This window comes from Mixophyes fleayi, chromosome 8 (genome assembly GCF_038048845.1).
Source record: "Mixophyes fleayi isolate aMixFle1 chromosome 8, aMixFle1.hap1, whole genome shotgun sequence".
NCBI lineage: Eukaryota > Metazoa > Chordata > Amphibia > Anura > Limnodynastidae > Mixophyes > Mixophyes fleayi.
This window is the reverse complement of record NC_134409.1, coordinates 90,243,564-90,259,833: the sequence shown is the minus strand read 5'-3', so window position 1 is coordinate 90,259,833 and position 16,270 is coordinate 90,243,564. Positions and strand designations below refer to the sequence as shown.

The 16,270-nt window shown below is 42.0% G+C and overlaps 1 protein-coding gene across 1 annotated transcript in view; it reads right to left on the bottom strand.

Moving 5' to 3' along the window:
- LOC142099431 (40-kDa huntingtin-associated protein-like) overlaps positions 1-14,575 on the bottom strand; it is a 46,947-nt gene extending 32,372 nt beyond the window's left edge. Inside the window, exons 1-2 of the mRNA XM_075182872.1 lie at positions 14,433-14,575; positions 12,752-12,798 (exon numbers count right to left, since the gene is read on the bottom strand). Coding sequence (XP_075038973.1) covers positions 12,752-12,798; positions 14,433-14,491 — 106 coding nt within the window. The 5' untranslated portion in view covers positions 14,492-14,575. The remainder of the gene's footprint in view (positions 1-12,751; positions 12,799-14,432) is intronic.
- Between the last annotated feature and the right edge of the window lie 1,695 nt (positions 14,576-16,270).

Below are 16,270 nucleotides of genomic sequence, written 5' to 3'. Positions count from 1 at the left end.
GCATTTAGGTGCACACTATGCTGTAAGCCAGGGTTGTGTAAGCCAGGGTTGTCCAACCCGCGGCCCAGCACGCCTGTAAATGTGGCCCAGAAGGAGTTTTGGTTGTGGCAAGGGGGCAGCGCTGTTAATGGAAAAAAAAAATCCTGCAAAAAAACCCCCAAAAAAAAAAAAACAACTTACCTTGCGGTCACCTCAGCTGGTACTCCGGCTCCCTCCCTTGTCTCCTCCTCCGTGCGGTGCTCGCAGTGAATGTCGGGCGTAATGTCATCACGCCCATCATCCATTGCGGAGCGCAGCACAGAGGAGACACCCGCGCGAGAAGAACAATCAGAAAAGAAGAGTAGAGGACAGGAGAACAAGCCAATTAAAAGGTAAGTTAAGGGGGATTTTTTTTATTATTTCAAGACGCTGACCAGTGAATAAAAGTCACCTGGTCCTGGAGCATCATGGACCTTATCTCCCTGCTACATACTTCTACTTGTATTACTAATGGGGCATTATATATTATTCTCTTTGGCCCATTATAAGTTGTTATCCCTTAACTAACATAGTGGTGTAATTATCAAAACAGGTGACAATTTGGTGTCACAGTGGTGTATATGTCAGGCCTGGTCAGGGCACCCCGATATACAATGCCTGGCTTAAATGCACTTTATTGATATTGCATCGAAACAATACAAAAAGTATATATATATATATATACACACACACACACACACATACATACATATACATATACATACATACACATATATACATTAGAGATGAGCGCACTCTGATTTCTGAAATCCGAGCCCACCCGAACGTTGCCGATCCGAGTCGGATCCGAGACAGATCCGGGTATTGGCGCCAAATTCAAATCTGAAACTGAGGCTCTGACTCATAATCCCGTTGTCGGATCTCGCGATACTCGGATCCTATAAATTCCCCGCTAGTCGCCGCCATCTTCACTCGGGCACTGATCAGGGTAGAGGGAGGGTGTGTTAGGTGGTCCTCTGTCCTGGTAGATCTCGTGCTGTGCTGTTTAGTTCTGTGCTGTGCTGTGTTCTGCAGTATCAGTCCAGTGGTGCTGTGTCCTGTGCTCTGTGCTTCTAAGGGCATAGTTATTTCCCCATTATTCCCAAGTTTTTAAAAAATAAAAAAAAAGTAAAAAAAAATTAAAAATTAAAAAAAATATATATATAATTATAACCAAATTTGCAAAACCAATCCAGCAGTATAAGTCCATTGGTACTGCAATATTACCAAGTTCACACATTCTGCAGTATCTTGTGCTACATATAATGGAGACCAAAAATTTGGAGGATAAAGTAGGGAAAGATCAAGACCCACTTCCTCCTAATGCTGAAGCTGCTGCCACTAGTCATGACATAGACGATGAAATGCCATCAACGTCGTCTTCCAAGCCCGATGCCCAATCTCGTAGTACCGGGCATGTAAAATCCAAAAAGCCCAAGTTAGGAAAAAGTAGCAAAAAGAGAAACTTAAAATCATCTGAGGAGAAACGTAAAGTTGCCAATATGCCATTTACGACACGGAGTGGCAAGGGCCCTGGCCCGTGTTCATGACTAGTGGTTCAGCTTCACCCACGGATCTTAGCCCTCCTCCTCCTCCCCCCCCTACAAAAAATTGAAGAGAGTTATGCTGTCAGCAACAAAACAGCAAACAACTCTGCCTTCTAAAGAGAAATTATCACAAATCCACAAGGCGAGTCCAAGGATGTTGGTGGTTGTCAAGCCTGACCTTCCCATCACTGTACGGGAAGAGGTGGCTCGGGAGGAGGCTATTGATGATGTAGCTGGCGCTGTGGAGGAACTTGATGATGAGGATGGTGATGTGGTTATTGTAAATGAGGCACCAGGGGGGGAAACAGCTGATGTCCATGGGATGAAAAAGCCCATCGTCATGCCTGGTCAGAAGACCAAAAAATGCACCTCTTCGGTCTGGAGTTATTTTTATCCAAATCCAGACAATCAATGTATGGCCATATGTAGCTTATGTAAAGCTCAAATAAGCAGGGGTAAGGATCTTGCCCACCTAGGAACATCCTCCCTTATACGTCACCTGAATAACCTTTATAGTTCAGTGGTTAGTTCAGGAACTGGGGCTAGGACCCTCATCGGTACAGGGACACCTAAATCCCGTGGTCCAGTTGGATACACACCAGCAACACCCTCCTCGTCAACTTCCTCCACAATCTCCATCAGATTCAGTCCTGCAGCCCAAGTCAGCAGCCAGACTGAGTCCTCCTCAATACGGGATTCATCCGAGGAATCCTGCAGCGGTACGCCTACTACTGCCACTGCTGCTGTTGCTGCTGTTAGTCGGTCATCTTCCCAGAGGGGAAGTCGTAAGACCGCTAAGTCTTTCACAAAACAATTGACCGTCCAACAGTCGTTTGCCATGACCACAAAATACGATAGTAGTCACCCTATTGCAAAGCGTATAACTGCGGCTGTAACTGCAATGTTGGTGTTAGACGTGCGCCCGGTGTCCGCCATCAGTGGAGTGGGATTTAGAGGGTTGATGGAGGTATTGTGTCCCCGGTACCAAATCCCGTGGAGATTCCACTTCACTAGGCAGGCGATACCAAAAATGTACAGAGAAGTACGATCAAGTGTCCTCAGTGCTCTAAAAAATGCGGTTGTACCCACTGTCCACTTAACCACGGACATGTGGACAAGTGGTTCTGGGCAAACGAAGGACTATATGACTGTGACAGCCCACTGGGTAGATGCATACCCTTCCGCAGCAACAGCAACAGCTGCATCAGTAGCAGTAACTACAAAATGGCTGCTCGTGCAAAGGCAGGCAACATTGTGTATTACAGGCTTTAATAAGAGGCACAACGCTGACAACATATTAGAGAAAATGAGGAAAATTATCTCCCAGTGGCTTACCCCACTTAGACTCTCATGGGGATTTGTGGTGTCAGACAATGCCAGTAACATTGTGCGGGCATTAAATATGGGCAATTTCCAGCACTTCCCATGTTTTGCCCACACCATTAATTTGGTGGTGCAGCATTACCTCAAGAGTGACAGGGGTGTGCAGGAGATGCTTGCGGTGGCGCGCAAAATTGCTGGACACTTTCGGCATTCAGCCAGTGCCTACCGCAGACTAGAGGCACATCAAAAAAGCATGAACCTGCCCTGCCATCACCTCAAACAAGAGATTGTGACGCGCTGGAACTCCACCCTCTATATGCTGCAGAGGATGGAGGAGCAGCAAAAGGCCATTCAGGCCTACACAGCCACCTACGACATAGGCAAAGGAGTGGGGATGCGCCTCAGTCAAGCGCAGTGGAGACTGATTTCCGTGTTGTGCAAGGTTCTGCAGCCATTTGAACTTGCCACACGAGAAGTCAGTTCCGACACTGCCAGCTTGAGTCAGGTCATTCCCCTGATCAGGCTGTTGCAGAAGCAGCTGGAGAAAGTGAGGGAGGAGCTGGTAAGCCATTGCGATTACACCAAGCATGTAGCTCTTGCGGATGTAGCCCTTCGTACGCTTTGCCAGGATCCGAGGGTGGTCACTCTTTTAAAGTCAGAGGAATACATTCTGGCCACCGTGCTCGATCCTCGGTTTAAAGCGTATGTTGTGTCTCTGTTTCCGGCGGACACAAGTCTACAGCGGTGCAAAGACCTGCTGGTCAGGAGATTGTCCTCTGAAGAGGACCGTGACATGCCAACAGCTCCACCCTCATTTTCTTCCACATCTATGGCTGCGAGGAAAAAGCTCAGTTTTCCCAAAAGAGGCACTGGCGGGGATGCTGATAACATCTGGTCCGGACTGAAGGACCTGCCAACCATTGCAGACATGTCTACTCTCGCTGCATTGGATGCTGTCACAATAGAAAAAATTGTGGATGATTACTTTGCTGACACCATCCAAATAGACATGTCAGACAGTCCATATTGTTACTGGCAGGAAAAAAAGGCAGTTTGGAAGCCCCTGTACAAACTGGCTCTATTTTACCTGAGTTGTCCCCCCTCCAGTGTGTACTCGGAAAGAGTTTTTAGTGCAGCGGGGAACCTGGTCAGTGAGCGGCGAAGGAGGTTGCTTCCTCATAACGTTGAAAAAATGATGTTTATAAAAATGAATAATCAATTCCTCAATGAAGTACAGCACTGCCCTCCAGATACTACAGAGGGACCTGTGGTTGTGGAGTCCAGCGGGGACGAATTGATAATGTGTGATGAGGAGGAAGTACACACTGTAGGGGGAGAGGAATCAGAGGTTGAGGATGAGGACGACATCTTGCCTCAGTAGAGCCTGTTTAGTCTGTACAGGGAGAGATGAATAGCTTTTTTGGTGTGGGGGCCCAAACAAACCAATCATTTCAGCCAAAGTTGTTTGGTAGGCCCTGTCGCTGAAATGATTGGTTTGTTAAAGTGTGCATGTCCTATTTCAACAACATAAGGGTGGGTGTGAGGGCCCAAGGACAATTCCATCTTGGAACTTTTTTTTTTTGCATTATATGACCAATCAACAGTCGTTTGCCATGTTCAAAAAGTAAAACCAGAGTTAAACAAATTCAAGAAATTAAACCAAAAGTAAAATGCCCTGTCATAATTTAAAACAAGAGGTATTGACGTGCTCTAAAACTACTGTATTGTTGTTTATATTTTATAAACACTACACTTGAAAGCTTGAGTCTTTCAATAAAAAAGTAACTGTCCATTGCACGAATATTTGCAACAGGGACAATTTTAGGGTTAAGAAAGTCAACTAATAACACTTCGACGCTGTCTGTCTTTATAAACACTACACTTGGAAGTTGGAGGAGGTATTGTGGCCCCGGCACCAAATTTACTACCGGGGCCACTCCACTGTGCAGTCCATATTTAGGTGTATCAGATATTAAACAACGGTGACAGTTGATGCCCAATTTTTTAATTATATTGTGGCCTCGGTACCAAATTGTGTACCGGGGCCACCACACTACGCAGTCCATACCCTTTTTTGGTGGAATTCTGACCCGTGGAGGGTTTTTTAATTATATTGTGGCCTCGGTACCAAATTGTGTACCGGGGCCACCACACTACGCAGTCAAGATAGATAGATGCGTATCATAGATAAAGTACATTCAGTGGTGTGGGGCAAATTGAAAAATATTCAAAATGCACTGACATCAAAAACAAGAGGATGTCACACGCTAAAACTCCAACATGTATATGATGGAGAGGATGGAGGAGCAGCCGTATGTGCAGTGTAATGCAGACCTGTTGAAGGTTTTTTATATATTTTATTGTGGTGCCCAGTGCCCACTCCTCTACGCAGTCCAGATACATTTATTGGTGCGAATCATAAAAGTTCAAGGTTTTTAATATATATTGTGGTGACCCACTCCTCTACGCAGTCCAGGTACATTTATTGGTGCGAATCATACAAGTTGATGGTTTTCTTATTATATATATTGTGGTGACCCACTCCTCTACGCAGTCCAGATACATTTATTGGTGCGAATCATAAAAGTTCAGGGTTTTTAATATATATTGTGGTGACCCACTCCTCTACGCAGTCCAGGTACATTTATTGGTGCGAATCATACAAGTTCAGGGTTTTTAATATATATTGTGGTGACCCACTCCTCTACGCAGTCCAGGTACATTTATTGGTGCGAATCATACAAGTTCAGGGTTTTTAATATATATTGTGGTGACCCACTCCTCTACGCAGTCCAGGTACATTTATTGGTGCGAATCATACAAGTTGATGGTTTTCTTATTATATATATTGTGGTGACCCACTCCTCTACGCAGTCCAGAAAGATACCTCGTTGCAACGTTTTGGACTAATAACTATATTGTGAGGTGTTCAGAATACACTGTAAATTAGTGGAAATGCTTGTTATTGAATGTTATTGAGGTTACTAATAGCATAGGAGTGAAAATAAGCCCAAAAACTTTTTATGTTTTTTCCAAAAAAAATCCGAATCCAAAACCTTAAATCCGAACCGAGACCTTTCGTCAAGTGTTTTGCGAGACAAATCCGAACCCCAAAAATAATGAAAATCCGGATCCAAAACACGAGACCTCAAAAGTCGCCGGTGCACATCCCTAATATACATACACATATATATATATATATATATATATATATATATATATATATACACATATACATACACACACATACATATACATACACACACACACACACACAAAGTTAACCCGTGCATGATACTCATGCATTCTAGTCAAATCAAGCTACTTAAGGTGTTAAAAAGGTTCTTGTCATGCATTTGGGCCATAGCCCAGGCCTCAACCACCAAGCACTATCACCCCCGGCAACCATCAACCATATATATCTTTTTTTTTTTTAAATCTTTATAAACACTTTTAACAATTAGCAAATTAAAAACATCTTAGTATACCAAATTTCAGCCCTTTCTGAATTTTTTTTCCCACACACACTAAGAATTTAGTAGGTCAGTGTATAACTCCGCCCAGCAGGTGGCGCTGCAGCTTGGTTTTATTTTTTCCACACACTGACAGACTAACACACACCACTAGACATTTATATTATAGATATATAAAATAATGTAAAAAGAACAGAGCGCCACATAGTGTATTACCAAACACAATATTCAGTTGCAAAATAGGAAATACCAAAATAGATTCCCTATAGTGACGATGGTGAATTCCAAGGTGCAAATAGTATAGGGAAACCACAATATTGAGTGCAACAAGTTAATTCCCAAGTGAGATCACCCTTGATAAGCGATTCTGCGTACCAGATAGAGAACTTAACAAGCTCAAACTTGAAGCAGGTGATGTTCCAGAATCAGCTATGACGTAGAAGGACTACTCCTCAGCGGGACAATCATCAATTACAGATGGATCCTCAGAGCATAAACATGATAAAAAGACTGATTCGTAGTGATCCGTCAAAAGAGCTGTTCATACGGCTTGTAGATAATACTTCTCCCTCCGGAGATGCTAGACTTGCACAGCACGAACTCCGCTGTGTCTTTTGGGTCCAGTTAATGCAATGACTCTCTCCAGGCTGTATCATGAACCAAGCAGCTGTTCAGGCAGTTAAGAGCCAGCAATAGTACACGCTTCTCACGTGAACCATCAGTTGTAGATGGAGCGTACAGGATCAATGGTGAATAAAGTGAGAGACGAGATATACATAGATCACTTTTTTTCTCATATATATATATATATATATATATATATATATATATATATATATATATACTATGTTTTCTAGGGTTTTTTGGATGATCAGGTATCATTATTGTTAGTGTATGTTATGTGCGGCCCAAACCAACTCGTCGTCTTTCCATGTGGCCCAGGGAAGCTAAAAGGTGGGACACCCCAGCTGTAAGCTGTAACAACCAGAGTCTTGCTTCCATTACGTAAGGTGCACTAGACAGATAAAAGTCAATTGATAATTGGTTGCTGTGAGTAGAAGCAAATTTTGCAATGCAATGTTAATAAAGGAGCCTAGCAATAATACTTTATAGTCATATTATGAATAAAATCTATGTTAATTTAATGATGCTGTAGTAGTGGAAAGGGATGGAGATCAAGAGAATTTCTCAAATTTCATTGAATGTTTAAGTTAATGAAAAGGATAGTGTCACATGACTTTTACATTTGAACTACCTTGTTATATGTTCTGGATTTCTGTGCAGGGTACGTATAAAAGTATAATCACAAGTATTTAAAAGAAGACCTGTACTTTGAAATTATACTACATTAATCTAGCTGCTACCAAAATCTATTGACCAACAATATTCCTTGTGCCTGTGTAGTAATAATGCAAACTGAAACACCTTTATTGCACATTTTACAGTTACATGATAAACATTTACAAAGTAGAATTGAGACCATGGAAATAGCAAGCGAGACCAATCATTATGATTTATTTATAAACGGAGATAAAAAAAATTAATAGTTACAATAGGTTAAACTCTTTGTAATTTTTTTCCTCTCTCTTATATAGGTCACAAAAGCTGCTCTGACATCACTGGCTCTGCCCCTGTGTAAGAATCAAACAATCCACATTGCTCTTTTCTGAAATTGCAAGTAGGCCTAGCTGTCAGCCACTGTCTGCGTGTTTAGTTCATACATGCCCACTCTGTGGGACTCGTGAATTACGGCTAGGTATCCAGGGCTACCGGGAGTGCATCCTGCAGGAGGGGAGTCTCGATGATGCCATTTGTGTAATTGTGGCTCCACCCCTGTATTGTACCAAAGGGTGGGGCAAAATTAAGCGTTTCACTACACAATGTCATGCTCCAGGAATAAAATTCAGCTACCCTCCAGGATCTCCCAGAGGGCAGAAAAATAAAAAGTTGGCAAGTATCGTTTATTAAGAGAAGCTCCTCCCTCCTAACATAGCAACCAGCTGCAGAGAGGTGCAAGACAGCAGCTAAGTATAGATACTCCACCACATAACTGGTCGCTTGGAAGTCATGCCAAACAACTTTATCTTATCATTTGATTATGTGACACATGCGAGATGTTTGTCGTAGCTTATCAAATCTAATTCCAATATAAATGGATTATAACTGCTTAAACAGTTAAGCTGCCTGGTCCCGACATTGCCGCTTTAAAATTTAACTCATTCAGGTCACGCTGACTTCAGACACTGGTGCCGGAGAGCTGCCAGTCGGAAGGAGGTCCTGTCATCCTTCTGCCTCCATCAGATATCTGCAGATTCGTTTTGGAGGCAAGTCTGTCAATATTGATGTAGTTTTTTCCTGAAATCAGTCTTTTCTTGCAGGTCTTCACACTGTCGGATTTTTCGTCGTCGCGAAGCGATTACCACCGCATAATATATTTTTGTTCAGGATAATGGCTACAAACGCAAGTTAAAAGTGGACTTATAATATTCTGCATTAATGAATTACATCCATCTTCAGGATTGAAGTGGCTAAAACAGATTTGAAAGAGTTTGTATACACAAGATATTGATATTTCTGCCGTTATAGTACTGATGCTTATTGACTGTTTTATACACTGTTCATATGTCTTTTGTATAATCAATATATATTTTTAATTGATTTGTGGACAGTTTTTTATTCAGACTGTGTACATGGGATCCAGTTGCTGTATTTATCTGTCTATAACAACATGTTGGGTATTAAAAGCTGACCATTATTTGGAAGCTATGTTACCAGCAAATGAGCATCACTACAACACTAAAATATTTTTTGGGGCATTTCACAAATTGTTAAAAAAAAAATTTGGGTCCTAACTTTTCACTCTGGCTTCTAACCTTTGTACAGGCCAGCTCTTTAAGACAAGTGTATGTATTTGTCTCTGAAAAAAATGCAATATAATATATTACTAACTTTATTAAAAATAATCATAATCCCCTACTCACATTGGACGCAGCCATTTTGTAGACTGTACCATGTGACTGGGTATGGAGGACAGACCTCCATATGGCAGCGTCATGATGTGGAGAGCAGAATGGAGTCAAGTCACAGAGGGAATAAAGGTCCTTTAGATCCAGAAGCACATGTTCTACAGCATACATACATATCAGGAACTACTGCTTTAAGGATTCTGAAGCAAAATACACTATTAGAAGGTAGTGTTTATCAGTGTTCTCCCCAGCACCTATTTTCCTGTTGCTCCATCCGGCTGTTTTTACTTGCCACCTGGCTCTTGGAGCCCAACAGAGTCCTATTAGAATAGAATAAACCATTGCTTCTCCTATTATAATCAGACACTATGTGAACACAACAGCCAGCATAGTGCGTTAGACCATTAACCACCATACTGACCAGTCCCGGCAATAATCTACCACACTTTTAATTATTATTGCAAAGTCTTACAGCTGCCCCCACCCGGCTGCTTCTTAATGCCACGCGGCTGGCAAAATTTTCTGGAGAAAACACTGATTTATGGTAGAGTTGTTCACTGACCCCCGTGTTCTGGTTTTGGATCTGGATTAACTTTGTGTTTTGGTTTTTGCACAACCGTCCTTGCGTGTTTCGGTTTTGGATCCCTATTTTTTTCTAAAATCACTATTTTTTTTTATGCAAAAAAAAAAAAATCACATAATTTTGCTCTTTTTTCCCCCCTACATTATTATTAACCTCAATAACACGAATTTCAAGTCATTTGCAGTCAATTTTGACCACCTCACAGGTCACAATATTATTTTCATACACTTTCAAACAAAGACTGCAGCAACCTGGCTGGATGCTAAGTGACAGAACAATAACACAAACACACCGCAGTTCATAGAACGTCTAGGAAACATTGCCACACAGCAGAGGCAGAAAAGAAAAATGCAAGATGGAATTGTCCTTGGGCCCTCCAACCCACCCTTATGCAATATATTGAAAAGGACATGTACAGTTTAACAAGGCATGCCCTCCAGCGACAAGCAGTGCCACTTTTGTGGCCAAAGTGTTTGGTTTGTTTGGGCCCCCACGAAAAAAAAAAAAAGCTAACAATGGGCTTAAGGCACCTAAGCAAATAATGCTGTTAATGAACTCTACTGTGGCAAGTCATCCACCAGTGGAAGCAGTTCTTGCCAGTGAATAGGCCATTGTCATGCCTGGGCATAAGACCAAAAAATCCACATCTTATGTGTGGAATTATTTTTAGACAAATCCTGACAACAGTTGTCTAGCCATTTGTAGCATTGTAAAGTCACAGTCAGTAGAGGTAGGGACCTTAATCATCTAGGAACCTTATCCATGTTATGTCATTTGAAGCGAGTTCATGGAAAGCTTTTGTGAAAATCAGAAGCTTATGCTATAAAACAACAACAATTCCATCACATTCCCTGTTTTGCTCACACAATCAACTTGGTGGTACCGAGCTTTTTAAAAAAAATGACAATGACATGCAGGAGATGCTGACTGTGTCCTGAAATACTTAGGGTCATTTTCGGGATTCTGCAACAGCTTGTAGGAGAATGCAGCACCTGCAAGAATAGAATTTAGGGGGAATGTATTTTAGTCCAGCACAGTGGAGAATACTTTCCATGTTGTGCAAGTACTCACGTGTGAAGAGAGTGCAGACACTGTTAGCTTAAGTCAAGCGATTCCCCTAATCAGACTTTTTGAAAAGCAGCAAGAGAAATTGCAGGGGGAAATGAAACAAAGCAATTCCGCTAATTATGTTGGACTTGTAGATGAAGTACTTTATTCGCCTTCGCCAGGATCCAAGAGTTATCAACATCTTGAAATCGGTTCATTACATTTTGGCAACTGTGCTTGATCCTAGGTTTAAGAGCTATGTCTTCTCTTTCTTTCCAACAGACCCAGATCTCAAGAGATGCAATGAGCTCCTGGTCAGCAAGCTAACAGTGGTACATGACACAATGACATCGCCTCCTTTAGTTTCTCTGGAAATTGCTGCTAGGAAAAAAAAACTTAGCTTTCCCAAGACACCTGGTGATGCAGATGAGTCTGCACAACCTTTTGACATTTTATCTGGTCTAAAAGAATTGCCCATAAATTGTGACAGCTCTTCAGTAAAATTAACTACAAATTACATGAGGAAGGCCATTACCAGCAATTACAGTAAAGTACACAGATTTTTGTGATGTGGATTCCAACGTGGATGAATTAGTATTGTTTGAGGATGATGTACACACTGATGAGGGTGAATATGATGACAGTGTAGATTGCAGGTGGTGAGATCTAGCTGAAGAGAAGGGTGCTACCTGATGCTGATATGTTTGGTAATATTTTGGGTAGAATGGCATGTTGGCAATTTTATGTTTTTCTGCAATAAGCTTTCACCTTTATTAGAGAGGTGTTTTTGTCTTTAAAGAAGTACAAGCTTTTTATTTACATTTTTGCTTCCGACTTAAAACCACTATCCACTTGAACATAGGGCTTTATAGCACATGAGGTAGAGGGATTGGTATCGTCATGTCTGAGACTGGAGACTGACAAGAACAATGCCACCCCTACTGTTTCTGTATGAGCTATGGCACAGGAGAATGTCACTGGAGACTTTCAAGAACACTGACAGCCCTATTATTACAATTTCTGTTTCAGCACTGAACCCTGCCACCTCTCTTGTTTCTGAGTGAGCTATGATAAAATGTAACTGCATATTTTAAAGAACACTGCCAGCCCTATTTCTATTTCAGCAATGACAAATAGCAATGGCGCTCTCCTGAAGGTCACTGGAAACTTTGAAGAACACGGCTACCCCTCTTCTTTTCTACCTATGACGCTGCCCAACTGTACTAGAGACTGACAAGAACTGTGCTACCCCTTCTGTGTTCCTCTATGAAATGGAGCTGGATCGCCGTGGAGGGCGGTACTTATAGAAACCAAAACTCGTGAGATCCGATGACGTTTTGCTTTGGTTTAAATTCCGAGGGCGAGCGAAAGTACCGAGCCGGCTCGGCTCAGCACTCTGCTAAGTGTGGGTGTGTTCGGTTCTTGGGGAACCTAGCCTGTGCATCTCTAGTTTATGATGAGAGGGTGCAGGTATTGATCTATTATAAGACCCCCACATCTTGGGAAAATCCTATATATCCCTGAAGCCCATCAATACCCTTAATCCAGAATCAGATTCAGCAATACTACTGTTAGGCAATATAAATCACTTCAACTATGGCATGAATTCCACTGATTAGCAAAGGTCAATTGAAGGGGGGGCTTCTGTGCTCTCAGGGCCCTGTATAAAAGCACTTGGCCTAAAGCCTTATTCTTGTAGGTGGTGAAAACTCCCAAGTTACTTCTAATATGCATCTAATTTATAGTAGAGAGAATTATCCCATATCATTATGAGCACAGAGGAAACCCACTTACCAAACTGTTCACTGGCTTCAGCAACATTCGGTTTACGAAGGAATCTCCTATAATTGAAAATGTATAAGTTAAAAGTTATTGCAAAATTCATAAAGTGTACAAATCACATAATAGAAATTATGCATAGTTAATGAAAATTGTAACCTTACGTATCAAGCAGCAGCAATAACAAGTTTAAGGTTATACTATAAAAAGCACAATGTGTGGGGAAGTATAGGTGGGGCAATGTATAGAGGCTTAAAACCTCATAGAGGTGCACGATTCAGTTCTGAGAGTTACCTACTAACATTGCTATAGTATGCAAACCTGCACTAAATCAATAGCAACCAATTAGACCTCTGCTTTTATCAGTCAAGTGCAAGTTAGACAAAAACAAACAAACATTTGTTTGGTTGCTATGGTTTAACTACATAATTTATTTATATTAAGGCACCACAGTGGAACAGGGTTGGGGTCATTGTATTGGTTACAAGAAGAGCTCTTTCTGTGTAGAGTTTGTATGTTCTCCCCGTTTTGTGTGGGTTACCTCCGAGTGATCCAGTTTTTCTCCTGCAGTCCAAACACAAACTAGAATGTGTGCGTGTTTGTGTGGTAGACTTTAGATTGTATGCTCCAATTAGGCAGGGACAAATGTGAATAAATACATATTCTCTGTACTACACTGCATAATATGGTGGGGTTATATAAAAAAAATATTGGTTATTTACCCAAACTGCTGAAAGTTACAATCACTACATCAATGGTAAAATAATGGTGTGTAGAGATTTGGACAGAAAAGCACAGGGGCACAAAATTCATTTTCAGTTTATCAAACAAGAAGAGCATGAATAATATATGATGATATGCGAGCAAAAAAACAAAAACAAATAACAGTAAGAGGGAACGCAATTCCCCACAACGCGACATGGCAGAGGCTGTACTCATTTCCGGGTGCTATAACATCCAAACATCACAGATTTTCCTGTGCACAACTATGAGGTGTGAGGAAAATTCTATGATGTTACATCACTGCGGAATATGTTGCGGAGCGACTCCACGACACATCGTGGAGAACCGAATTCCTGCACCGTTAGAATGCTTCATAAGACTTTATGGGGCATATTCAATTGTCCGCGGGATTGCCGAACATCGGTAATCGTTCGCGGAAAAAACGTTGATACGGTAATTTACTCACTGGATTTCAGCTCGCAGCTCCAGCTGAAATCCAGCGAGAGATTACCGTATTAACAGTAGTGTTTTTTGAGCGCTCGAACTTTGGGACAATTGAATATGCCCCTATGTGTGTTGTTTAAACATTACATTTAATTGTACCATTAGTGGCAGCCAAAGTACCTAACATGCCACCTCTCCAACTACACACAGCTGCAACTTATTCAAATAAAATAAGGTATTTTCACGTCTTCAAAACAGATCATCCACATAGAGAAGTAAGTATCTGTTGTAGTACAATTACAGGAATGAAAAATATAAGAGAAAAGACAATCAAAATGCTAGAAAGGTGGAGACAGTTTACAGATGGATAGGATGAATAGAACAGTTACATGACCCTCTGTCCGTTTGACAGATTATATGCAAACAGAATCAGCGATGATTAAATGGCAATGGTTATACGAAATGATGGGGGCAAATAAAGAAAATCGGAGAAAATGCAAGGATAACTGGTTTAAATATAGTGTCTCACTTCTTCAGCTTATTGGAAACGGCTCTGTAACGCAGTAGAAAGTCCCCGTCAGCCGCCATCCTTAATCGGTGCGTTTGTTAACGTCCGGAACTCTTTAATACGACAGCGCCATATTTTGGTTGGCAAATCTGGGACAAGAGGCTCTTCTTCCGGGTTCCGCATTTATAACATTGCCATGTGCCTATAGCGGCACCTCCTGGTTGCTAGAGGGACGGAGCTATACAAAAAACAAAGCAAAACGGCCTCCCGGCTTCAGAAACACAAAATGGTGGAATACGGTTTTACAGATCTAATGCCTTCTACAGTATGTGGTGCATACATGCCAACTCACTTGCATCTATCATTCCATATTTTCATTCTGATTTATGGATCAATACGAGTAAACTAAACGCTTCCATTGGTTCTCTAAAGTATTTATTTTGCTTCTTTATACATTATAGCATATATAATATATGTATAATATTACATGTTTTAGTACGCTGTGGTATAAGCTGTGTTTTCTGACTAGTGCAAAATGCGTAATGATTCTTAAAAGGTTTAAGGTGTGGGGGGGCGGTGTCCTGTGGTCAGGGTTGCGGTGGGGGGCAGGGTTCCACATCATGGACTATTCTCTGCAGAAAAGATTGCTAAGGGTTTACTTGGTCCAGGATGCCTAGCCCTTACTGTGAGTTGCTGCTTTTTGTTCTTGCCAATGGCTTTCCCTTTGATGTGTCCGAGCTACCTCAGACTGCCCGGAGACAAGCAGCACAAGGGGCCTGTTGCGGACCTTATAGGCAGTGGCGGAACTACCATTGGTGCAGCAGATGTGGGTGGACCGGGGATAATGGGGCCCGCTGCATGGTAGATGCAGAGGGTCAGAACTAGAGAGCTGTGGGCTCTGGTTTCCTCCACCCCATTTCCCTGCACTGGAGCCCACAGCTTGCTAGTTCCACCTCTGCATACAGGGATAGATGAACTGACTGCCCTTAATAGGCAGGCATCCAAAACCAACCAGGAAATGGTATTTAAATCTGGTTCTACCAAAGCCAAACCTTCATGAGAACTGGACTGGGATTAAAAAGAGGCCTCTCCCTGCCAGACACTTGCTCTTCTTTGGGACAGTACTGACTAGGGGTCAAGGGTCTTATTGGGTTTGTCTAGGATTATGCCAGTGATCGGATCTTTAAACCTCTGTGGACCTTCTTACTTTGTGTACCTGCCAATAGCAGGAGGACATCGGACTTGGTCCATGCCCAGCTGGTAGATGTGTGAATTAGGGACTTGGACAACACTACAAGGAGATCAGTGAATATAGCCCCTTTAGACATACACAAACATACACAATTGTACTTTTCCATTTGTTCGATTCACAAACCCTGGAGCTACCGGGTGTGCTCCACCAGCACATAAGTGTCACGACTTGCACTCTGCAGCTGCTGTCTGCAGTGACTTTATTGGATTCATTATGTATTCTACTTGTAGTACCACTGCCCACCAAAGGGGCCACTGTGCTACTTTGATCATTTTCCTTGAGTTGTGTCACCTGCATGAGGCCTATATAAGCCTGCCTGCTTTATACAGTCTGGGCCAGATCATCAGGTCACTCCTGTGAGCATTTCCACGTGCTTTGTTCCTGTGAGCATTTCCACGTGCTCAGCTCCAGTCTGCATTACCATTTTGCAGAAAGGAATCTTGTGAGGCAAGTGTAGGCAATTATCTTGAGAAGTTTGGAGAGGCGCGAGAGCTAAGAGATGGGGCAGTAATTTGAGAGAGAGAGTTTGGGTCAGAATTTTTTTTTAGAATAGGAGTAATCACTGCATGCTTGAATAGTGATAATAGTGATGGAAAGATACCAGTAT